Here is a 23,706-nt window from a genome sequence, read left to right as displayed (position 1 = left end):
CCAGAGCGGAAAAAAAGAAAATCCATCTTCACCCATGGAGGGCTCCGCGCAGACTGAGCTCCGCAGGGTGGGGAAGGCTTATAAAGCCTTGCCCCGCCCTGCAATTAGGCTAAGAACACTCTGATTGGTGGGTTTAAACCAATCAGAGTGCTCTGTCATTTTACAAGCGTGGGAAAGTTCTTTGGAACTTTCCCACGCTTGTAAAATGACACAGAGCACTGTGATTGGATGGCTTGAAACCCATCCAATCACAGTGCTCTGTGTCATTTTACAAGCGTGGGAAAATTCCAAAGAACTTTCCCACGCTTGTAAAATGACAAAGAGCACTGTGATTGGATGGCTTGAAATCCATCCAATCACAGTGCTCTGTGTCATTTTACAAGCGTGGGAAAATTCCAAAGAACTTTCCCACGCTTGTAAAATGACAAAGAGCACTCTGATTGGCTCAAACCCACCAATCAGAGTGTTCTTAGCCTAATTGCAGGGCGGGGCAAGGCTTTATAAGCCTTCCCCCGCCCTGCGGAGCTCAGTCTGCGCGGAGCCCTCCATGGGTGAAGATGGATTATTTTTTTTTGCGCTCGTTTTTTTTTTTTTTTTTTTTAATTGCGTCGGTTATTATGGATTTTTATTTGGCCTTTTTTGGGGCTGAAGAAAGAAGATTTTAGAAGAAAGAAAACATCGAATGGTAAGTTGATTTTATCTCATTTTTTCTTTTTTACAGGTTTTTAGTTAATGGTCCCCCCTCATTATTTTTAGGGTGAGGGGGGTAGGTAGGGAGATATTTTTTTTTTTGGGGGGGGGGGAGGGTTAACTAGGGTCCCCCCCCCTTTGTATTTAGGGCCCCCACCCACCGCTCAGGGGTGGGGGCCGGGGGGGACAATAGGTCCCCCCCCTTATTGATAATTTTAGGGCCCCCACCCGCCGCACAGGGGTGGGGGCCGGGGGGGACAATAGGTCCCCCCCTTATTGATCATTTTAGGGCCCCCACCCACCGCTCAGGGGTGGGGGCCGGGGGGGGACAATAGGTCCCCCCCTTATTGATAATTTTAGGGCCCCCACCCGCCGCACAGGGGTGGGGGCCGGGGGGGGACAGTAGGTCCCCCCCCCTTATTGATAATTTTAGAAAGCGAGCTGAGCTGTCAGTCAGACAGCTCAGCTCGCGAACGCGCATTCCGCGCACATGCGCGGTAAAGCGCTCAGGTTCTTTATAGGGCGGCATTCAATGCCGCTCTATGAAGAACTCGATTGGTGCAGCGCGAAGCCGTCCCATTGGGCCCCGCGATTTCGTCATTTTGACGAAAAAGGGGGCGCGGCCTAGCGGGGAGCTCGGCGCTGGAACGGAGGTAAGTTTTTAATATAAAAACACCGACATTTTTTTTTTAATTAATGAAAGTTCATATAAAAGCAAGAAGGAAGGCTGGGGGACCTGTCTTTCTTGCTTTTATATGGTGACTATAGAGTCCCTTTAAGGTATAATGGGATAATTTTGTGAAACTTTCTTTTTTTCGTACAGTATGTTATCAGGGCAAACTATGATTTGGTCCACATGAAAGGTGAAGACTGCAGAAGTAAAACGGCATTGATTGAGCAAAGTTAGGACACATACCGGAGAATTCACTAGTGAGAACTGTCGGGAATTGAAGGTGAATTTCAAATTTAAGACCAAAAATTTGGAAACAAATTCTTCTAGTAAGCCAAATTTCCAGCTCACCTATTTTAGCCTAAAATGTAAAATCCAGACAATTTTAACTTAATTCTGATAATGGGAAGTGACTGATAGATGTCTCAATGACTTTGTGATCTTGTCATGCGCATGCATGAGTACAGACAATATACATATCCTCTGCATATATGCAACAGAGTTAATAATTCATCACAAAACAGGGATGTACCTTAAACTACCAACCAGGTGAAAATATGCAGCACAACATAAGTCGCTCTGTCTTTGTGCTAGAAGAACTAAGGCTGGACCAGATGCTTACCCCAACACGGAGCTGAGAGATGATGGACGAGAGTTCAGAGTTTTTCTTTTCGTAAGACTGTAGCTGATCCTGACAATCCTGCAATTTATTTTCAGTTTTCCTCAAGACGTCAGGCAGTTGCTCGAGGTCAGCCAAACGCGTCTGGAAATGTCGGCGCATCTGGAGCAAGAAAAAAAAAAAAAATAAGAATAAAAATATGGATATTCAATTTGCAAATTGCCAGGAAGTACATCAAATCCATTAGTTTAATCAAAACACTCTGTAGTTCTCAATCCCATAAGTAAAAAGAACAAAAAACGGATTATTGAGAAAAACAGGAAATTATTTTCAAACTGAACCTTGTTCATCTGCGATCTTTAGCCTCATGTTTAGGACAGACTTAACGAGGATCAGTCATGTTTTGTAAAATGTTCATTAGGGAAATATAGGTATAGGATTAAGGGGACACTATAGTCACCTTAATGAAGCAGTTTTGGTGTATAGAACATGCCCCTGCAGCCTCACTGCTCAGTCCTCTGCCATTTAGGAGTTAAATCCCTTTGTTTATGAACCCTAGTCACACCTCCCTGCATGTGACTTGCACAGCCTTCCATAAACACTTCCTGTAAAGAGAGCCCTATTTAGGCTTTCTTTATTGCAAGTTCTGTTTAAATAAGATTTTCTTATCCCCTGCTATGTTAATAGCTTGCTAGACCCTGCAAGAGCCTCCTGTATGTGATTAAAGTTCAATTTAGAGATTGAGATACAATTATTTAAGGTAAATTACATCTGTTTGAAAATGAAACCAGTTTTTTGTTTTTCATGCAGGCTCTGTCAATCATAGCCAGGGGAGGTGTGGCTAGGGCTGCATAAACAGAAACAAAGTGATTTAACTCCTAAATGAAAGTGAATTGAGCAGTGAAATTGCAGGGGAATGATCTATACACTAAAACTGCTTTATTTAGCTAAAGTGATTTAAGTGACTATAGTGTTCCTTTAACCTCAGTTTTCCTCAAGACCAAGACATGTTATTCATCAGGACATGAATTAAATAACATACGTACTAATGTTTTATCTATGAAAACAGATGGGACATTTTTTTTTGGGAGAAAACCCAAAAAAACATAATGGACTTGGGTAACCGGATTTGGAACAAGAAATTAGGTTTTGAGATCTATTTAATAAATAATAAAGATTTGATTCAGCAGTTACATTTATTGCACAGAGAGCAACAGAGCTAGAAAAATAAATTTGCTGATGACAATGAAAGAAAACTCTTTAACCTGCAAGAACTGGGAAGATAGGGGGAAAAAGGCCTTTGGTGTACTTTTTTATTGCAAGGTGAAATTAAAAGGGAGAGACATACTAATAATAATAATAGATCAGGTCACCCCACATGTGGCAGATAGGAAACATCCTTCTCAGGAATCAGGCGCTACGGGCAAGGGAAGATGTTCATCCAAAAATATAAAATCATGTAATAAATCCAGGCCAAAGATTGTGTATTAAAACAATACAGGAATAACAGAAATACAACAGTTTCTTCTGTTGCAAAAATATGCCATAACGTGATGTCCAAGAGAAGAAAAACGAAGGGTCATCTGGCTACCAATAAATCTGCCTACAGCACAAAATCAACAGAAAGACAAAAAAAATTGTATTTGTTGATGTGCTTAGCATGTTTCACTATAGTATTCAGAAAAGCAGTCCAGGGCTCAGGCTTGATCTGCAGCTTAAGAGCTTTAATCGGCAGGTCAACAGTGATGTTCTTGCAAGGCTAAGTCCAAGAACTTGAGCACAGGTCTACAGAGGAATCAGGTAGACAATGGCCAGAAGCAACATGGTATGTGGAAGAGGAGGCGGCTTGGAAATGTCACAGAGAAAACACACTGAAATATTCTTCCTTTTAGAAATTGCATTCTGCATTCAGATCACTGAGCAGGATCCATGGAGACATCAAACTCTCATCAAAAGTGCCCTGGAACGTAGAGATTGAGAGAAATGTGTGGTAACAAACCGGGATGCTGTAGCAAAGCATCTCATGGAGAAAATAAAAAATGAAATTGAGACTTGAGAAGAAAAAGAAACCTAATGGCAGATGATAATTTTTCATTCCTATGATAAGTAAAGATTAGCAGCGAAAACCAGTGGAATGGAAGTGTAGATGTATACAATTGGTATATGGTGCAGCCAAGCCTGATGGCATTACCCAGAATCTGACAGCATACCAGACTGATAAAGACAATCTATACAAGGTCCCAGGATTGATTAGGCATAACCTGGAGCAAATAGCATATACCTTATTTTGAAGCTCCAGAAGCCTAATGGAACTGTAGACCACTCTTTGTGAAGCCTGCAGACTAATCCGGTGCTTGTCCTCTCTCGCTACAATAGCACATGTATGTTTAATAAAATGGAATCAAGTACCAGAACAGCAGAATGGAGTTAACAGAATTATTGGCTTCCAAGCCAGCAGACGGTCTATTCTGGTGCACCAGCAGAAGATACTTGATTTTCCCCACTAATTTGAAAGTTACAGTATTGATGTAGAAAGTTCAGGAAATGGATCCAGCAAATGTATGCATTCTTGTGGAACCATTTCTTCAGTCATCATTTCTATCAGAGTAAAGTTATCGGAGGACCAGACCAGAACCTTAAGCATGGGGCTCGCTGCCGAAGTTTCACAGTTTTCACAGTGCTTAGAGAAGTAAATATGCCAACAATTGCAGATTGCATTTAGAGAGAAATATGAGAATGTAAAGATAAAGATCCCCCCCCCACCCTTAATGAATAAAATAAAAATTCACTTTAAAAAGTGAAACGGATACCCTCAAATGGCTGGGTGAAAATTGTCACACTAGGTAGTAATTAGATATTACATACAGTGTATTAAAAGGATCGGGATGTCATTGTTGACTAAATGTAAAAGCGAAGACAGATTCCAATTCAGAGTCCACTATGGGACCTTTTCAGGCCAACAACTCTCCCCTCACCAATGGACACATAAAGGCCTAACAGATGGTAGAGACCAGAAAGCTCATGCATGTGGCTTAGAGAAATAAGACAGACTTAACAAGACATAACCAGCAAAGAACAAGGTCAGATCCTTTATCAAGACGTTCGGGTAAGCAGAAACTGAAATCAAAGCGACACCATTAGGTTTAATTCATGCAAAAACTCAAAATGCATTGAATCCCCCCTTACCGGGGAATGCTAACACTCACGACCAGAGGCACTCCCAACCGTGCCTGCTCCTGACTCGCCCCCTCAACCGATATTAGCAGACACAGCTACCGACATACACATGGGGACAGGGGGAGAACCTCATGTACCAGTTCGGGGTGCACCCCGCATCACAGTACGCCTTTATAGCTTGTTTCCATGCAGATCTACCAAGCACTACACATGCCCAGATACGAACACACAGAAGGCACACTCACAGAACCCTCAGGATTTGGACATGTCAGGAATACTGATAGACAACACGACTATATTCTTAATAAATAAAATGTGCTAGGCCTATCTAAGCCATTGCAATGTTGATGCTTGTTGCTATGTGTGTCTACAAAAGCGGTTGTGGCAATGTGGACACTTTTGTTGAATCTGCACAATAAAATAAAGAATTAAAAAAAAAAAAATGCATTGAATCCTAACCGTCCAGATAAAATTCAAACCTGTCTCAGCCCCACTTGGCATATATAGATTGTAGGCCAAAGTCTGTCATTTAATCTCCATCTACAGATTATGTTTTACTTTGAGAAATATAGTTGGGAGTTGCTTTACCTGTTCCAGTTCCTGATTCATTTCTTCTTTTAGGTTGAGGTTCTTTGAGTTGCACATTTCCACCTGCATGCCAAATTCATCAGCTTCCTTACGAGACTTCTGTGCCTGCAAGAGAACGGGAGTTACTGTCACAGCTTTCCACGTGGTTACATAGAATGTGACGGCAGATAAGAACCATTCGGCCCATCTAGTCTGCCCAATTTTCTAAATACTTTCATTAGTCCCTGGCCTTATCTTATAGTTAGGATAGCCTTATGCCTATCCCACGCATGCTTAAACTCCTATCCTGTGTTAACCTCTACCACTTCAGCTGGAAGGCAATTCCATGCATCCACTAACCTCTCAGTAAAGTAATACTTGATATTATTTTTTATTCTTTATTTTCGTTCTGACGAACAAGCAGTGATACAATAATGCAGATATAGGTATGGAAGTAACAGTACAATGTCGTATCATGTATTACAGAATGCAAATTTGGATGGTTAGTACAGGCATTATTCACATATTGTGCACTCTGTGTGCATTGCTGTCAGTTTTTCTTTTATACTGGCAAGCAAAATTTAACTATGTACAGTGGCAGTATTGTTGAGGAGTAGGCTTTGTAGGTAGAGTGTCGTGAACACTTAAAGGACCACTCTAGGCACCCAGACCACTTCAGCTTAATGAAGTGGTCTGGGTGCCAGGTCCAGCTAGGGTTAACCCTTTTTTTTTTTTATAAACATAGCAGTTTCCGAGAAACTTCTATGTTTATAAATGGGTTAATCCAGCCCTCAAAGCCTCTAGTGGCTGTCTCACTGACAGCCGCTAGAGGCGCTTGTGTGATTCTCACTGTGAAAATCACAGTGAGAGCACGCAAGCGTCCATAGGAAAGCATTGATAATGCTTTCCTATGAGACCGGCTGAATGCGCGCGCAGCTCTTGCCGCGCGTGCGCATTCAGCCGAATGGGAGGAGGGGAGGAGGATCGGAGGAGAAGAGCTCCCCGCCCGGCACTGGAGAAAGGTAAGTTTTAACCCCTTTCCTCTCCCCAGAGCCCAGCGGGAGGGGGTCCCTGAGGGTGGGGAGCACCCTCAGGGCACTATAGTGCCAGGAAAACGAGTATGTTTTCCTGGCACTATAGTGGTCCTTTAAGTTGGCTCTGATGAGTTTGTTGTGCTGTGGTGTTCAAGGCTTATGTAATTTGTGTTCTTAACTTGCGTGGTTAGTACAGGCGTTATATATATCTTGAATGCTCTGTCCACACCACCCTCTGGGTATTGCCATTCCGCTAGGTGTGTATACAGGTAGAGCATGATAGTGTGGTAGTGCTGGTGGGGGGGGTGGGGGGGTGGTAAGTATCACCGGCTAGTCGTGCTAACGAGATTTTTCTTTAGCGACATTGCTGGTTTGTTTACTGTGCTCGTTGATGGTAGCTACCCTTTCCTAGCCTTGCGCCATCGTACCCCCATCCCCTCAAATTGTCTGCGAGTCTCATGTGTGTTCAAGCCTTTCACTCCTCCTGTTTGTTTGCAAGTCTAGTGTGCTTGCAGTGGATAGAGACATACAAGGAAAAGATAGAGAGTTAGAGACAAGTAAAATCAATTAAGTGTTGAGATGAAGTGATCTCCTGGGGGCCTAGAACCAGGGGTCGTCTGTCTCAGCAGACTGCGCCCCGTGTTCTGGCTTTGACCAGCTACCCGTTCTGCAGTGGTGCACCCGTCCGGATTCTGGTATGACAGTGGCCGTTAGGCGACTCCCAGGCCTCGCCACTGATATGTACCGCGTGGATGCCGCCTCGCGCCCCGGGCCTCGGTTCTATGTGTCGTATTGCTCCCACAGATCCCATACCTTATGGAACGTGATACTTGATATTATTTTTAAACCTTTGTCCCTCTAATTTAAGACTATGTCCTCTTCTTGTGGTAGTTTTTCTTCTTTTAAATATAGTCTCCTCCTTTACTGTGTTGATTCCCTTTATGTATTTAAATGTTTCTATCATATTCCCCTGTCTCGTCTTTCCTCCAAGCTATACATGTTAAGATCCTTTAACCTTTCTTGGTAAGTTTTATCCTGCAATCCATGAACCAGTTTAGTAGCCCTTCTTTGAACTCTCTCTAAGGTATCAATATCCTTCTGAAGATATGGTCTCCAGTACTGCGTACAATACTCCAAGTGAGGTCTCACCAGTGTTCTGTACAATGGCATGAGCACTTCCCTCTTTCTACTGCTAATGCCTCTCCCTATACAACCAAGCATTCTGCTAGCATTTCCTGCTGCTCTATTACATTGTCTGCCTACCTTTAAGTCATCAGAAATAATCACCCCTAAATCCCTTTCCTCAGATGTTGAGATTAGGACTCTCTATCAAATATTCTGTACTCTGCCCTTGGGTTTTTACGTCCAAGATGCATTATCTTGCACTTATCCACATTAAATGTCAGTTGCCACAACTCTGACCATTTTTCTAGTTTACCTAAATCATTTGCCATTTGGCTTCTCCCTCCTGGAACATCAACCCTGTTACATATCTTAGTATCATCAGCAAAGAGACATACCTTACCAAAAGCTGTCAGAAGTGGGATTTGAACCCATGCCTCCATGTGGAGACCAGAACACCCATATTGTGGAAGAAGTTGATCTTGAGTCTGGCGCCTTAGACCGCTCGGCCATCCTGACATCCTGACACTGGTTCATTAGTGGCAGAGCGCTCTACATTAAGCTCCAACTCTTTATTGGGAATTTTAATCTATAATCACAGCTTGGCTAATTTAGCCTCAATATTGCCATCCAGATTTCAATAAGCTTCAGTTGTGAATAACTTGCTGGTGATTTAGATTCCTGCACAAAACAAACCAAGTATTCCCCTTTCCTACCTCCCCCCCCCCCATGTTCCAGTAGACCAAATTAATGTACCAGATTTTTTTTTTTCAAAAATATGCAAAGCACTGCAAATACATATGAATGCTATAGACATCCCATGTAACCCCCCAAAAAATAAAAAAATTAAGATTTTAGAATCTGTTTAGGCATTATGAATTTGGTGCAACAAATTGGATTACCTACATAAAAGCAGGCATTATCCATTACTTTTTTTTATAACAAGAACACTTTACTCATTATAATATAAACTCTTTGAACTTACTGGATATAGCCTACCTGCACAATAAATACTCAAAGCCATTTTAGGTTGATTACAAAAAAAAATACAATTTTAAAAAGTGCTTTTTTTTTATTTGTACAGTGACAAACCTGTTCTTTATATGTGTCCACAAGACCTTCATACTGTCTCACTGAGTTCCTCAGCTGCTGTACCTCGCTATGAGCTAGAAGAAGCTTTTCCTCCACAGTTGTCCAGTTTGTCTAAAGGGGAATTAAACAAGTGCCCAGATTGATACAAAGTCTTAAGAGTATAATCTGCATCTTAATGTTCTGTATAGACACAAGATTGACTTCATATGGACTCTGAATCTAGTGACTGCACAGGAGACCAGGTACGTTATAGTAACCTAATGGAATGCCAAAAACCCATTTGGAATTAAGCAAGACACAATACAAAACTAGCATACGCAACGACAATAAACACAAAGAACAATACAAAAAACAAAATACAACAGACAAACTTAATAAAATTTATTCGTAGACATAAAACCACAAGATGCTTGTTCTATATGGGGTACTGTGAAAGTTCATGCTTTCTGTGAGATCTAAACACCCTACGAGTCTAGCACAACTACAATGTGTTTACAACTATATCAGGATTTCTGCCTATTGCACGCAGCCACTTGGAATCAGATGTGGACATTACAGTGCCAAGCCAAGTATTTCCAATACCGGAAGGTATACATCTACCTCCTGCTCCCGCACTAACCTTAAGCTTTTCGTGTTCCAGTTTCAGGAGCGTGTGCTCTGTGGATTGCTGGTGGAACTTGTCCATCAGGTCTTCCAGATCTTGACGTTTTTTGTCCTCGCGGTTCTGGTTCAATGCCAGCAGGTCACTCACACGACTAGCAGACAGATTACACAAGTTATATTGAGCAACAACTTAAACAGGCAACAGCAAGAGGGGCTTTTCTTATGTCTCTCACTCTCCCTTTCACACCTGCTTAACTTGGTGATCTCCTCTTCCATTTTGTTCTTTTCTTTCGCCAGGATATCATATCGACTCCTCCAGTTGTCTAAGCTGGACAGAGACTTAGAAAGTTCTGCATTCTGTCACAAAAAAAGATATTAGAATAATAATAATAATAATATTATAGAAATTGAACAGATGTGAGTAAACCAGAGAAATTGTTAAGGTAAACCATACAACAAAACAAAGACCTCCCAAAAGAGTCCCAACATAGCTAGTTTTATTCGTTGGAATTGTTCAATGAAATGTCGACTTGGATACTGCTTGAAAAGCCCCACACAGAACACAGTTCTGGCATGCCTACTTTCAGAGTAAAGCACATTGCTAACTATAGAAGAAGTGTGATATGTTGCAAAATCCGTAACAGCGACTATTTGTACGTACGGCATGATGATGGACTTCCAGATAACTTTCCAACAAAGTAAGGACCGGAGACAGAATCAGATGATATCCAAGGCAGACTTATTGAAATACAGAAAGCAATGTTTCGAAGCTTGAAAAAGTCTCAGGTGAGCTGAATTTCAATAAATCTGCCTTGCGTTTCATCTCATTCGGTACTCTGTACGTTACATTTGGATAGCTTAGGGACCAACGTCTGCTTTCAGATGGTGGCATTTGGATGATCCTGTATTTGTAGCCTTCTCATTTTTTATATAGTCCAATATAACTTATTACAGAAAAAGTTGCAATTGAGTGCAGCTCTGTGGTTATGGCCCTACTTCTTTATTTTTGACAAGCCAGTTTTATTAAAGGGGTTTAAAGATAGAGAGATTTGGGGTTACTGCAAACACCATTACCACTTCAGTAACGTGAAGTGGTCATGATGCCTGGAGTCTGTCTGTTTAGCTATAAAAATGCTGCAAATACAGCTTAATCCCTCTGCTGCTTGATGTGTAACTTCTCCTCCGGCAGTGTCACTAGAGAATCAATATCGAGTCTGGAACAAGAGTTCCAGGTGGCAAACGTGAATTCTGAGCATGTCTGTTATCTGTTGTTGGCACATACAGCATGTCCATTCTTCAGCCTACCCCCACTGACACCCTTCCCTCTCAGTAATGGAAGTGACATCAGTATAAACAGATTTAACTGCCGGGAAAACTTACTCTTAGTGGAGGTTTGTTTGAGGTGAGCAGGGTAGACCACAGCAGCAAAGGTTTCTCTAACCAAAAAAAAAAACGGTGTTTAAAAACAAACACCGTTTTTTGTTTTTTTTTGTATCCCTTTAAGAACTTGCTCTAAGAAATGAGAATAGCTGAGAATACGTAACGTATGATGGAGAATATACATCCATATTAGGATGTAACTGCTCTAGTTTTGTAGAAGTAATGTAAAGGCTATTTCCTGGAAAGGCATTATATCCTTGGTGTGTGCGCACCATGCTGCAGGTTACAGTTACCTTTTCCATGAGTTGTGCGTTGAGCAGCTGCAGCGCCTCTTCATTGCGTTCTGCACGCTGTTTCTGCGCTCTGGCCGATTTCTTTAAAGCATCTTTGTCCGACTCCAACTTCTGTTTCAGCTCCTTATATTGTGTGATGATTTGCTCCATTTCTGCTTTCTGATCTACTGCATGCCGCTCAAGCTCCTGAGAGGAGTACAAGACACACATCCATCACAATCATTGACAGGTAAAAGCCAGCCAGTGAGGGGATCCAGAGAGGGACCCAGCCAATTATTCACTAAAGTGGGAACTGCTGGGAATTCAAGGGGAATTCCAAAATTTAGATAAAAATAACCAAATTAGAAAAATTCTCCAAGCCAATTCTGTGTTCAATTTGGCCTTTAATTTGAAATTAACTTTGAATTCAGTTAGAATTTCTTTCAATTCTGGTTTGCAGGGATTGGCTCATTAGTTAAAACAGGGGTTATAAAATCAGGGTTCTCTGGAACATGCAAGAGCTCTACCCTTTAGTTACGTTTCCAATATGTCATTATGCAACTGCTGGTCTTTTATGTATTATTCTTCTTCTCTTATTTTCCTCATTCCTTTCATGTGTAAAAATTATACTTCATAAAAATTGTAAAAAAAATAAAATAATTTCTGTCAATTCTTGTGTCAGTGAATAACACTATTTGTCCTAGTTACACATAAAAGCCCCACAAATAAATACAGGATCAGTAGGGAACAACAAGGAAACGCCCGTTGCATTTTCAGGTTTAGGTTAAATACTTTGTAGATTGAGACTTTTCATGCGGTTTCCCACTGAAGTAGTTGAGAGCTCCAAGCAGGGCTGTAATACCCAATGTATAGTCTGAATGCAGACAGATAAAGGGATTGGTTAACTAAAAGTGAAGCTTCTGCTGTCTCACCCGCAGTTGCACACACAGTCTGTTATTGTCAGCTTCGCGGTTTCTGAGCTGCCCTTGCAAATGGGCTTTTGTGCCTTCCAGAGATTTGGAGAATTCCGCTGCTGTCCTCGCTAAATCCTGCAAAACAATGAAGATATTTTTTCAGGAAAATCAAGTATAAATTAGCCATAATATACATAAATGAGTGTGACAGTATGCCTGCAAGAAGAAGGTGGGTGCTCTGACCTTTTCTGTCCCCAGCTGAAGTTGCAGATCATCTACCTCCTTGTCCTTCTCTAGAAGCCGGACCTGAAGATGCTGTATAGAAGGAAATAGATAAGGGTTGATGAGAAACCTTAGGCACAATCTAAAATGTGCTGTCACAGTGACAATCTCTTTCATGTGTTGGTTGTATAACTTTAGCATGTGTCAATCGTCCCAGAGCATATGGTGGGTGTTACATTAAATGAAAACTTCAAACACACAGTCACAGATATTCTATGCTGGGGAAGAAGTGAGGGGCTTGCAATAGCTGCAAATACTAGATTTGCAGCTATTGCAAGGCACAGTTTTCTCTTACCCCAACACGGTCTTTGGGGGTTTATCTAGTAAATTCTTTTTTTTTTGTAATGAAGTGTTCGTTAAAACCCATGGACTGGGGGCGGAGCCAAGCAGGCAAGCCGCCTAGACATGTCTGGACAGAGCTCCCACGTCTGGGAGAGGGGAAATAGGGTACAACGCCGGAACACAACCGCTTACAGCCTCGACTGGTGGGGGTTATCCCAGTCGCAAGAAAGAAGCTCGACTTGCCTGTTTCTCCCCACCGCTGCAACATACTCGGACGAGCCACAAAATCAAGATGGCAGCGGCTGGTCGTGAGACTGAGACAGGAGAGCGGCACAAAACATTAGAACAGCGCCTGGACGACCTGTTCCAGAAATTCTGGCAAAAGCTCGGGCACAGGGCAGACTAGCACAATCAGGGGCAGTTGGGAAGCGCACATCCTGGGGGCAGACATCACCAATGGGAGCCCCCTAGACCGAAACGAGCACCAAGTGACACACACGTGACAAGGCCCGCCCCCACTACCATGCGCGCCCTGCCAAAGGTCCCACGAGGCCCCTCGAAGGTGGACCACCCGGGCCGACCACAGAGACCCCAACACTCCCTGAGGGGACAAAAATCTTCCCACAAATGAGCACAGCACATAGCGGTGCACCATAGCCCAGGGAGAGGGAAAAACAAGACGACCACGGAGAGGGAAGCAGCAAGACTGCCCACGACTTCACTCAACCCACATACTCACCTCAGGGATGACACCGCAAACACGCTCCACAAACAGGCAGTCACCCACAAACTGCACCTCCGGGACGCAGGGGAACAGTTTCCAGCTGCACCACTGACGAACCCACTGACGAACCCGCCGGAACCAGCCTCACGAACGGGCATCAGCTGAATAGGTTTACCTGGACTATCCAAACAGCTCCAATCACACCACTTATAATTAAGCTACACAGAGCTGCCGTAATGTATACCATAGACTACCTCTTGTTATGTTTTACTTTATTTCTTCTGTCTAGTTTGGAACCAGATTGTCTAGGCTCTCATCAGCTACCCATAGTCAGCTTTGTGTCCAATTGCAGTTAAGGAGCAGCAGGTTAGCGTGTTACCACATACCCAGCAGCCAAATAGTCTAACCGCAATTGCTTGAGCTACGAATTAGCATTTTGGTTTATTATTCTGATACAAGCGACGCCTCAGTATTGTTTTAATGAGGTTTTATAATTACGCAAGCGAGAATCTACACTGTTGAAATACTAATCCTAATAACTTAAAAAATGTGCCTGACTAACATATGTCACAACCTGTATTGCAAATGTTTTCTAAACTTTTCCTGATGTCGCTGTTGTGGCGCACCAGAGCTATGTTACTATTGTGCACAACAAAAATAAAGAATAATAATAATAATAATAAAAAAAAAAAAAAAAAAAAAAAAACACGGACTGTGGATCATGGCAGTGCTGGAAAGGAGGGAAATATTTAATAAACATCAGCTTAAGAATTAAAACCACTATAGGTAAAAGTAGGTACGAAAACCTACACGTACTAGGAGATCCCTAACCAAATGTTGTCACTAATACAAATCAGAATATGGTAAAACAATGGATAAAAAGCACAAAAATAATACGAAAGTTAAAGTGCTTGTAATGTTTAGTGCAATATACGATTGCTCACTAGATGGCAGCCTTGTATCATAAATGGTCTCACATACGAGGAGGAATGGTAAACTAAATACTGTATTACGTTACCAGTAGTTGTAGTTTATAAAATAGAATCGAAAAACATATGTAATAAAAATGCAGATATCCTTTAGGAACCAAATAAAAATATGAATGAAAAGACTAGCAGTGAAGAAAAAAAAAAAATCACATAAAATATTAAAAAATAAAATGAATAAATAGTCCGGAAATAGTCCAAAAATATGTAACAATAAAAAACAACTGACAGTCTCTGGATGTCACATTCTTATAGTGCAGGAAAAATAGATACCAATATCCCAGCCAACACGATGTGTTACTGTCAAAAAGAACTAACAGCAGCAATTATGTGTCAGGTTGTACGTACAATATAACCAATAGTGGTATAAATTGGTAAAAGCAGGAACATCAGGTTATAGCAGAAAGATAATTACTCCTAGACCACCATTGCAGGTATATGGTAATAAAATCTACTTGGTGGTCTTGAAATGATGATGGAAGCTGACAGTGCTCATCAGTTAAAATCTTTGCATTTATTGATAATAAAGGATAAAATACACTCACAGGATTAAGTGTAATGAAACATCAATTGAGTCTTGTGGAGTCAGCAGAAACGGGTAATGTTTGTGCAGGCTGTGGAAAATCTTTTTCCGGCCAATGAGATGATATCGCTGTGCTAGGAGAGATGGAGTACTCCTCGCGTGCGTTCCACTTAGTGCGCCCGATCTGTGTTCCACGATAACTCTGTAGCTGGATCAGAATACGGCCGAAAAGCCTTACACGTTTCGTGACAGTCCAAAGTCACTTCTTCAGAGGCTAGTGATCTTCCAGAGATCGTCCCTCTCCCTCCCACACCCCAATCCCCAGTTGCTGAAGGGGTGAAAACCCCTTCAGTGACTTACCTGAGGCAGCGACATGTCCCACGTCGCTGCCTGCTCCTCCCCCGCCGCTCCACCTTCTGCCTACGTCGGCCGGTGGGTGAGACTGATCCCGCCCACCGGCCGAGGAGACCTAATGCGCATGCGCGGCAATGCCGCGCATGTGCATTAGCGCACCCCATAGGAAAGCATTGAAAGCGATTTTCAATGCTTCCCTATGGGGAATTGAGCAACGCTGGAGGACCTCACACAGCGTGAGGACGTCCAGCGACGCTCTAGCACAGAAAACCTGTGCTATAGAGCAGGAAGTTCCCTCTAGTGGCTGTCTAATAAAAAGTGGCTGTTTAACCCCTTAAGGACCAAACTTCTGGAATAAAAGGGAATTATGACGTGTCAGACATGTCATGTGTCCTTAAGGGGTTAAAAAAACTGCAATAATTACACTTGCAGGGTTAAGGGTAGTGGGAGTTGGCACCCAGACCACTCTAATGAGCAGAAGTGGTCTTGGTGCCTACAGTGTCCCTTTAAGAGTCAAGATGAGCTGGTCAGGCATGAAAAGAAAGGTTATAGGAGAGACACAGAGGGAACGCATTGCATTTATGGTCATCTTAGCTCTGGGTTGTTACCACTGTGATTCAGACATGTCTGCAGGCAAAGCAAAGTAGTAATTTACATAAGTGAGGGGCACTATCTACGATGGTTAAGTATGCAAGTGACCGCTAGCGTCAAGCAGGATCCTGCTCTGCTACCAGGCACTGTGTGATGTCTGTTTAGGGCAGAAATAGGCAACCTTCGGCACTCCAGATGTTGTGGACTACATCACCCATAATGCTCTTACTCACATAATGGTGGCATGGGAGGTGTAGTCCAAAACATCTGCAGTGCCGAAGGTTGCCTATGCCTGGTCTAGGGGAACCTGCCTAGAACAATTAAAATAAAAAGCAAAACGGCAGTGGCGTACCACTGGGTATCTTTGATCTGAGACGGCCCGCTATTTACATATAGTTTCTGTCTCTGACAGAGTCCACATGTCTTGGGTCCGCGGGTGTCTGTGCTTACGTGCCAGGTTCGATACCTCAGCTGCACGGCACTTGACGGGGGAGTTAAGGGTCCTCCGACCCCTTCTATTTCCACAGGTACCAGTTGTATGTTGGAAATCCTTTTGTTAGGACTGACGCCCAGGTGAGTACAGCATTCATCTAGTTTGTAGCCCACTTGGCTCCGCCTGATGGATACCTGCTTCTGCATGGGTCCGTCACTCGCCTCGTGTGTGCGGACCCCCCAGAGAAGGTCCGTTATGGGTAGTGGGTCCTGTGACCGGTCTCCCTCTCTCCCAGCGCTGGAGCCCTCGGGCACCTGGCTTAAAGGTCCTCCGTTGAGGTAGTTATCTTGCTTGCGGCTCATAAGGCTCTGTGTTGTGGGAGTGGAAGGTGAGGAGTCACAAGCCTCCGCCATCTTGCAGGGTAGGCCTCGGACATTTCTTGCACCCCAGTCACCTGGAGGGGGGGAGTGGAACGGGACCGGCAAGCCACTCTGCCGTCCACCTCGCTCCCCTCCCGAGTAGGCCACAGCCCTCGAAGCCTCGTTCTTCCCGCGTGGGTTACAAAGCTCCCGATCTCGGGGTCCGCTACCTCTCCCGCAGCCGTGGGCGTCTCATCAGCTTGTCTTTCATCGTTTTAATCTGCCGTTTGCAGCCTAAGAGGCCCGGTTTCTCCGGAGCCTCTCCTGCATGCGACTGGATAGCATGGCGATCTGGCCCCGCCCCCATATTAGCAGATTTTTTTCTTTAATGATTCACATATAGCTGTCAATTATCCTATTTGCCAGCGATCACTATATTAACTGGAGCGGCAGCTCTGGAAGATCACTAGCCTCTGAAGAAGTGACTTTGGACTGTCACGAAACGTGTAAGGCTTTTCGGCAATAGCCGTATTCTGATCCAGCTACAGAGTTATCGTGGAACACAGATCGGGCGCACTAAGTGGAACGCACGCGAGGAGTACTCCATCTCTCCTAGCACAGCGATATCATCTCATCGGCCGGAAAAAGATTTTCCACAGCCTGCACAAACATTACCCGTTTCTGCTGACTCCACAAGACTCAATTGATGTTTCATTACACTTAATCCTGTGAGTGTATTTTATCCTTTATTATCAATAAATGCAAAGATTTTAACTGATAAGCACTGTCAGCTTCCATCATCATTTCAAGACCACCAAGTAGATTTTATTACCATATACCTGCAATGGTGGTCTAGGAGTAATTATCTTTCTGCTATAACCTGATGTTCCTGCTTTTACCAATTTATACCACTATTGGTTATATTGTACGTACAACCTGACACATAATTGCTGCTGTTAGTTCTTTTTGACAGTAACACATCGTGTTGGCTGGGATATTGGTATCTATTTTTCCTGCACTATAAGAATGTGACATCCAGAGACTGTCAGTTGTTTTTTATTGTTACATATTTTTGGACTATTTATTCATTTTATTTTTTATTTTTCTTTCACTGCTAGTCTTTTCATTCATATTGTTATTTGGTTCCTAAAGGATATCTGCATTTTTATTACATATGTTTTTCGATTCTATTTTATAAACTACAACTGCTTGTAACACAATATTTAGTTTACCATTCCTCCTCCTATGTGAGACCATTTATGATACAAGGCTGCCATCTAGTGAGCAATCGTATATTGCATTTAACATTACAAGCACTTTAACTTTTGTATTATTTTTGTGTTTTTTATCCATTGTTTTACCATATTCTGATTTGTATTAGTGACATTTGGTTAGGGATCTCCTAGTATGTGTAGGTTTTTGTACCTACTTTTACCTATTTATTTCCCAGAGCTCTTATGGGGGCTCTATTTTACTAGTTGAGATCTTTCACCTGTTTTTCCTATCCTTACTCTTTCAATTTTCTCCACTCTCTAGGGCAAGTGCTCTCTGCCCATTACACACAATAAAACCACTATGATAACGGATATTGATATATGTAATATATACATTGCCTAAGGACATGTCCTAGCTTATAATGAATCTGTCATGATAGTTTTTCTTTAAATAACTTTCCTTGTTTGAAGGTTTATTCTAAATCCTCTCTCCATTTAATACACAAGTTTAACAGAAATAAACTATGAACATAAAAGGTACAGTCTCCAAAATCAGTACATCTTAACAAAGTGATTTTTGGGGCATACATGCCGCCTCGGCAGGCACCGAAAACAGGTGAAAGGCTTGAGAAAAAGATCAATCACTCGTCCGTAGAAATACGATACTATTGAACGAAACAACACCACCAGGTTCTGAAGGCTTTGACAGAAAGCTTAGACTCTACAACATGATCTGAAAATATCTATCAATAATATGACACCAATGTTTAACAAAGGAAAATTTTGTATTTTACATAGATTAATAAGATAATAAAAAGAGGTGACAAACACAGGCAGCTGACAAAAACCACCAGAAATTATCCATTAATGTTATAATACTTACTGCTCTCTCTGCATCTGCATCAGACAGCTTCTTCAGCAGGATATCTTTCTGTTCCAGGAGCCGATGTGTTTCTGACTGTGGAGAATAAGAGAAAACAATTCACATTACAACAGACAGACACATTGCAGACCTGAGACTTACACTTAGATTCCCTTGATTTAGGCCAGGACTGTAGAATTGCAATAACGAAGAGATAGTATAAAGCCAAACCACAAAAAAAAAAAAAACACAAATAAAGTTAAGTATATAAAATCTCCATCCTCAAAATACAATGATAAATTAAAGTAGGTTCACTATTTACTTGTTTCCTAAAGTTTTGTGTAATTGCATTATTATAAATAAAATTAGAACTAGGTTTTTAACACAGTCTTTCTACTATTTCTTGCATGCGGTCCTGAGCTAGACATTTATTCCCAGTTTGAGAGACGCTAATCCACGTCTCCTTTCTTTATTATCTAGTGGCTTTGTACACTTCATAAAGTAGGTACTTGCCTCCCTGCAGTGCTGGTCTCTCAGCAAAGTACGTAAAGCCCTGTTTGTGTCTTCAAATGTATTCAGTTTTTGAAGAAGGATCTCCTTCTGACGGGTGAGCAGGTTCACATCGGTAGAGGTCATTCTTTTCTCCTGTGAAGAGCAGTTATGATGAAGAAGGTGCTTTCTAGATTAGAATGAAAGCAAGATTTTGTTACAGTATACATTGCTTACATGTTGCATCCTATGGATGGTCTCCCGCATTACGGACACTTCCTTCGCTGCCTCAGCTGCGTCCATCTCAACTTCCACCAGCTTGGAGAGGAGATGGGACTTTTCCTCCTGAAGCTGCTGTTTCTGCAATCTAAAAAGAGAATAATTTAGCATGTGCCTCTATAAGTGAATATATTTTAGGTGGTCAGTGACACTTTTTGTTTTTGTTCTAGTTAAGGCACCGTAGAACAACTTGGGAGTTTCCAATATCAGTCATAACTACAGCAAACATACTAGAGTCACATGATCCCATTAACGGGACTTTATTCCCTCTTTAAAAAAATAAACAAACAAGCTGCCCCAGGGACCTGCCATGTGAAGTTCCATCTCGATTGATGGAGTGAGAGGTTAAAAATCAAGGCAGGAGTCAGGTAATGATCCTGCCTGCTCCCTCTTTCACATGCTAGTATAGTGAAGGAGATGGTGGCACTATGTTCCCCAAATCCTAGACTTACATACCAAAAACAAAACATGTCCAGGCACCTTGTCCTGTGCACCCTTCCTCACTCCCACCCCTTCCCTTATGACAGATGCCTGGGTCTTTGCTCTAATACTGTGCCCCGCAACTTTCCCTTCAATACCTGGATAAGAGGCTGCAGGACCAAGTGATCCAGAAAACCTAACTTGCCATTCCACCCAGCAGCTGTGAGGTCAGGGGCCTGCAAGCCTCCTACAATAATCATCATCATCTTCTGACTGCTTACTTTAGTTCCTACTTAATTCAAGGTTTATTTGAAGTAATAGGGCAAAAGAATAAATTGAAAGCACAACTGACATTAAGAACTTTTGCCATTTTTGCTTTAAAATTTTAAATTCACGTTAAAATTTACATTGAATACCGCAAATACTCACACTTTAGAAATTAACCCCAAATACTGTTTCAATACGGTTTGAACTTGGACATAAAAGTGATTTAGGTTGAGAAAAATACAATGTTTAAATACATACAAGTTGAAGTCCTTCTCTTCTTTAATTCGGTCTATGCTCTTTCTCAGACGACTATTTTCATCTTCAGTCTCTTCCAGGTCTATGGATACTTCAGTCAACTTCTCTTTCTGGGCCTCTAGCAGTCTATGCGATGCAACCAATTTATCTTCGTACCTCTCCAGTAAATGTCCTTTCTTCTTCAGGTTCACCTAACCATAGGAAGAGTTGGCAAGCAGACGTTTAATACTTTTTTGTCTTCTGGTTTACCCTGAACTTAAACCACTGTGCAGTGAGAATGCTCACCTCGTGTCTTAAGGAGTCCATTTCGTCCATTAAACCATAGATCTTCTTTTCATAACTATGGATTTTGCTATGTAACATGTCTTCCTCATCTGTAGAGAGATCGCTTAGACGCAAAGCTGAAAGCATCTTCTCCATGTGAGGAGGTGTGACATCTAGACGATGAGTCAAACCCTGTGGAATAGGAGCAGAAGATGTTGCACCTTATAGGTCTTGTCAGATCTTTGGTCAAAACTTGAATATTTAAAGGACCACTCTAGGCACCCAGACCACTTCAGCTTAATGAAGTGGTCTGGGTGCCAGGTCCAGCTAGGGTTAACCCATTTTTAAAAAAACATAGCAGCTTCAGAGAAACTGCTATGTTTATAAATGGGTTAATCTAGCCCTCAAATCCTCTAGTGGCTGTCTCACTGACAGCCGCTAGAGGCGCTTGCGTGATTCTCACTGTGAAAATCACAGTGAGAGCACGCAAGCGTCCATAGGAAAGCATTGATAATGCTTTCCTATGAGACCGGCTGAATGCGCGCGCAGCTCTTGCCGCGCGTGCGCATTCAGCCGAATGGGAAGAGAGGGAGAGGGTCGAACGAGGAGAGCTCCCCGCCCGGCGCTGGAGAAAGGTAAGTTTTAACCCCTTTCCTCTCCCCAGAGCCCGGCGGGAGGGGGTCCCTGAGGGTGGGGGCACCCTCAGGGCACTATAGTGCCAGGAAAATGAGTATGTTTTCCTGGCACTATAGTGGTCCTTTAACTGTACATTTTTGTTTTTCTTTGTGTAGATACAAGAAGTAAATTCAAACTCTCAATCCTCAGTCCCACTTTATTGCCAACCCTCGGTCAATCATATGTTTTCCTTCCAATGTCCTTCTCCTGCATATGGGATTCTCCAAAAGACTCACCGAGCACAGTCTGTGATTAGGTCATTCAGAAGAAGCAAGACCACAGCACCTTCAAGTGTAGCACTGATCTCTTGCACTCAGTGTGCTGTGGAATATAGCTTCCAGAATGCCTATACGAACATGATGTTATGAAATTGCTACCTTTCTATGGGAAAGAATAATGTAACTCAGAATGGATCTTACCTCCCACTTGAAGTTAGTATCACGGACAGTTGTCTTTCCCGGAGGAACCCACGGGACCTTGGTCTTCACTTTAGCAGTACGACGTAGGTTTCCTATGTCACCTTTCAGTTTGCTCTTTGCACCTTTCTGCTGAAGGAGATGTTGAGAAGAAGAAAACATTATCTACATGGATAATGTTAGTGATGGTTTGCTTGCAGACTGACCTATTATGAAGCACTTTTGGCAATTGGAAGACATGTGCTTCACACGTAACGTCAAGCCTCCATAGCAAGCCAGTAACCAACCTCTTGCTGATGACTTGCATTAACAATGACTTGCATTAACAGCTGTCCATGATTGGCTATCAGGCTTTGCATCTCTTCCTTAGTTGTGTTTCAAAGCTGTTGTATACAGCAGGCATATACTCTAAGGCAGTGTTTCCCAACCCAGTCCTCAAGGCACACCTACCAGTCCAGGATTTAGGGGTGACCCAGTTGTGTCTAAGGTGTTTTTTCTAAAAACACCTTAGCCACTGCTATGTAATCCCTAAATCCTGGACTGGTAGGTGTGCCTTGAGGACTGGGTTGGGAAACACTGCTCTAAGGAATCCATGTATAAAGTGCAATAAATGAGGCAAAAAGGTAATTATTTTTATAAATAAATAAAATTATAAGTATTCTTTATTTGACTGACCATCACTGCCTAATACTCCTACCCTGAAGGCACCAATCATGATGATTTGTGTCCAATCAGATGCTTCTCATTGAAAAAAGTATTGGTGATGCACGATACATGCACAGCAAAAGCCAATAATTGAATCTAATTTTGTCAGAAGCGGTCTGTCTGAATCAGAGCCAATAGTAGGCATAGGAACTGCAAACTGTAAACATACTTCTAGGCACACGATTGCAATCTTAGGCTGAGAGCGGTCAGCTGACACTCTCAGTCAACGAATGGCCGGCAGGAAGCCAGATGCATATCAGATGCATATTATGACCTGCTTTAGATGAAACAGCATGCCTGGCAGGACCAGGTAGGTGGACAAACCGTTAAAGTTATTGATATCAAACAGTTGCCTAACCAAATTCACATGGACAATCCTTTAGTGAGATGTAGAAGCTGGATAAGGTGCAGATCTTATGTCTGCAGCCTTTGCAAGCCCTCCGCTTCTAGCCCTCTGCTTATGTGTCCAATCACAGACTCAATGAGAAGTCTTTGCAAGGCAGGTATACTTAGAACTTACCCGCCTCTTGAGTTTAGTTCCACTCAGCTAAACAACCAGGAAGTAACAGTACTGGTTGACTAATTGACTTTATTGTCTGCAGCCCTAGCCAAACCTCCTCTGGCTTAGAATCAAACACCCTTCCTAAACACAGGCTCACATTTTGCACATTGTGTTAAAATGAATCAATCATTTTTACCAATCACCCTTAACATATACATATTTATTGCACCTTTAAAGATTTCTTACCTGTAATTTGGATGTAGGTTTCTGAGTCCGTTTCACGTGAACGTGGACTGGAGTGCTTTCATGGACATGAACGTGCAGTGGGGGAGAGGGAGAGCGGTTCTTCATTTCTCTTTCTTTGTAAAAGGAGGAGGAAAGTGGAGAATAGTTATTAAAGTACACAATCAAGATTATTCACTGAAGTGTGAATTGGTAGGCAAGTGTGGCATCAATAGTTGTATTACTAAAATTTTATTTTGTCTATATGTTCCATTTTTTCTCTGCAATGTATCTGGGTTTCATCTACGCAATGAATGGCAATTTTGGAGTGGAACTAAAAACCTACATTTATATAAATATGCACAGGGATTTGGAATAGGCCCTCCAGCGTCACCAAAATCCCCATAGGAAAGCACTGAATAATGCTTCCCTATGGGGTGGTCTAATGCGTGTTCGCAGCCA

The 23,706-nt window shown here is 42.3% G+C and overlaps 2 protein-coding genes and 1 non-coding gene across 6 annotated transcripts in view; 1 reads left to right on the top strand and 2 right to left on the bottom strand.

The window, feature by feature from the left end:
* Window positions 1-23,706, top strand: part of ZER1 (zyg-11 related cell cycle regulator) — a 491,045-nt gene that overhangs the window by 331,125 nt on the left and 136,214 nt on the right. The gene's annotated exons all lie outside the window — the stretch shown is intronic.
* ODF2 (outer dense fiber of sperm tails 2) overlaps window positions 1-23,706 on the bottom strand; it is a 32,321-nt gene that overhangs the window by 5,522 nt on the left and 3,093 nt on the right. For 3 of the 4 annotated variants that reach the window (XM_063431418.1, XM_063431419.1, XM_063431420.1), the window contains 15 exons: window positions 23,269-23,381; window positions 21,819-21,947; window positions 20,746-20,916; window positions 20,464-20,651; window positions 19,477-19,606; window positions 19,260-19,395; window positions 18,772-18,842; window positions 12,384-12,455; window positions 12,159-12,275; window positions 11,248-11,433; window positions 9,822-9,931; window positions 9,591-9,726; window positions 8,972-9,082; window positions 5,745-5,849; window positions 1,983-2,141 (listed from right to left, as the gene is read on the bottom strand). In XM_063431418.1, the coding sequence (XP_063287488.1) occupies window positions 1,983-2,141; window positions 5,745-5,849; window positions 8,972-9,082; window positions 9,591-9,726; window positions 9,822-9,931; window positions 11,248-11,433; window positions 12,159-12,275; window positions 12,384-12,455; window positions 18,772-18,842; window positions 19,260-19,395; window positions 19,477-19,606; window positions 20,464-20,651; window positions 20,746-20,916; window positions 21,819-21,947; window positions 23,269-23,373 (1,926 nt within the window). In that variant the 5' untranslated portion in view covers window positions 23,374-23,381. The remainder of the gene's footprint in view (window positions 1-1,982; window positions 2,142-5,744; window positions 5,850-8,971; window positions 9,083-9,590; window positions 9,727-9,821; window positions 9,932-11,247; window positions 11,434-12,158; window positions 12,276-12,383; window positions 12,456-18,771; window positions 18,843-19,259; window positions 19,396-19,476; window positions 19,607-20,463; window positions 20,652-20,745; window positions 20,917-21,818; window positions 21,948-23,268; window positions 23,382-23,706) is intronic. The other variant, XM_063431421.1, reaches the window with a different exon arrangement.
* Window positions 8,290-8,398, bottom strand: TRNAL-CAA (transfer RNA leucine (anticodon CAA)). The gene is made up of 2 exons: window positions 8,361-8,398; window positions 8,290-8,335 (listed from the first exon to the last, which is right to left on the bottom strand). It is a non-coding gene; the product is annotated as a tRNA-Leu (tRNA).

The sequence above is a fragment of the Pelobates fuscus genome, chromosome 9 (genome assembly GCF_036172605.1).
Source record: "Pelobates fuscus isolate aPelFus1 chromosome 9, aPelFus1.pri, whole genome shotgun sequence".
Lineage (NCBI taxonomy): Eukaryota > Metazoa > Chordata > Amphibia > Anura > Pelobatidae > Pelobates > Pelobates fuscus.
Note: the sequence above shows the minus strand (reverse complement) of the source record. Positions and strands in the feature narration are given on the sequence as shown.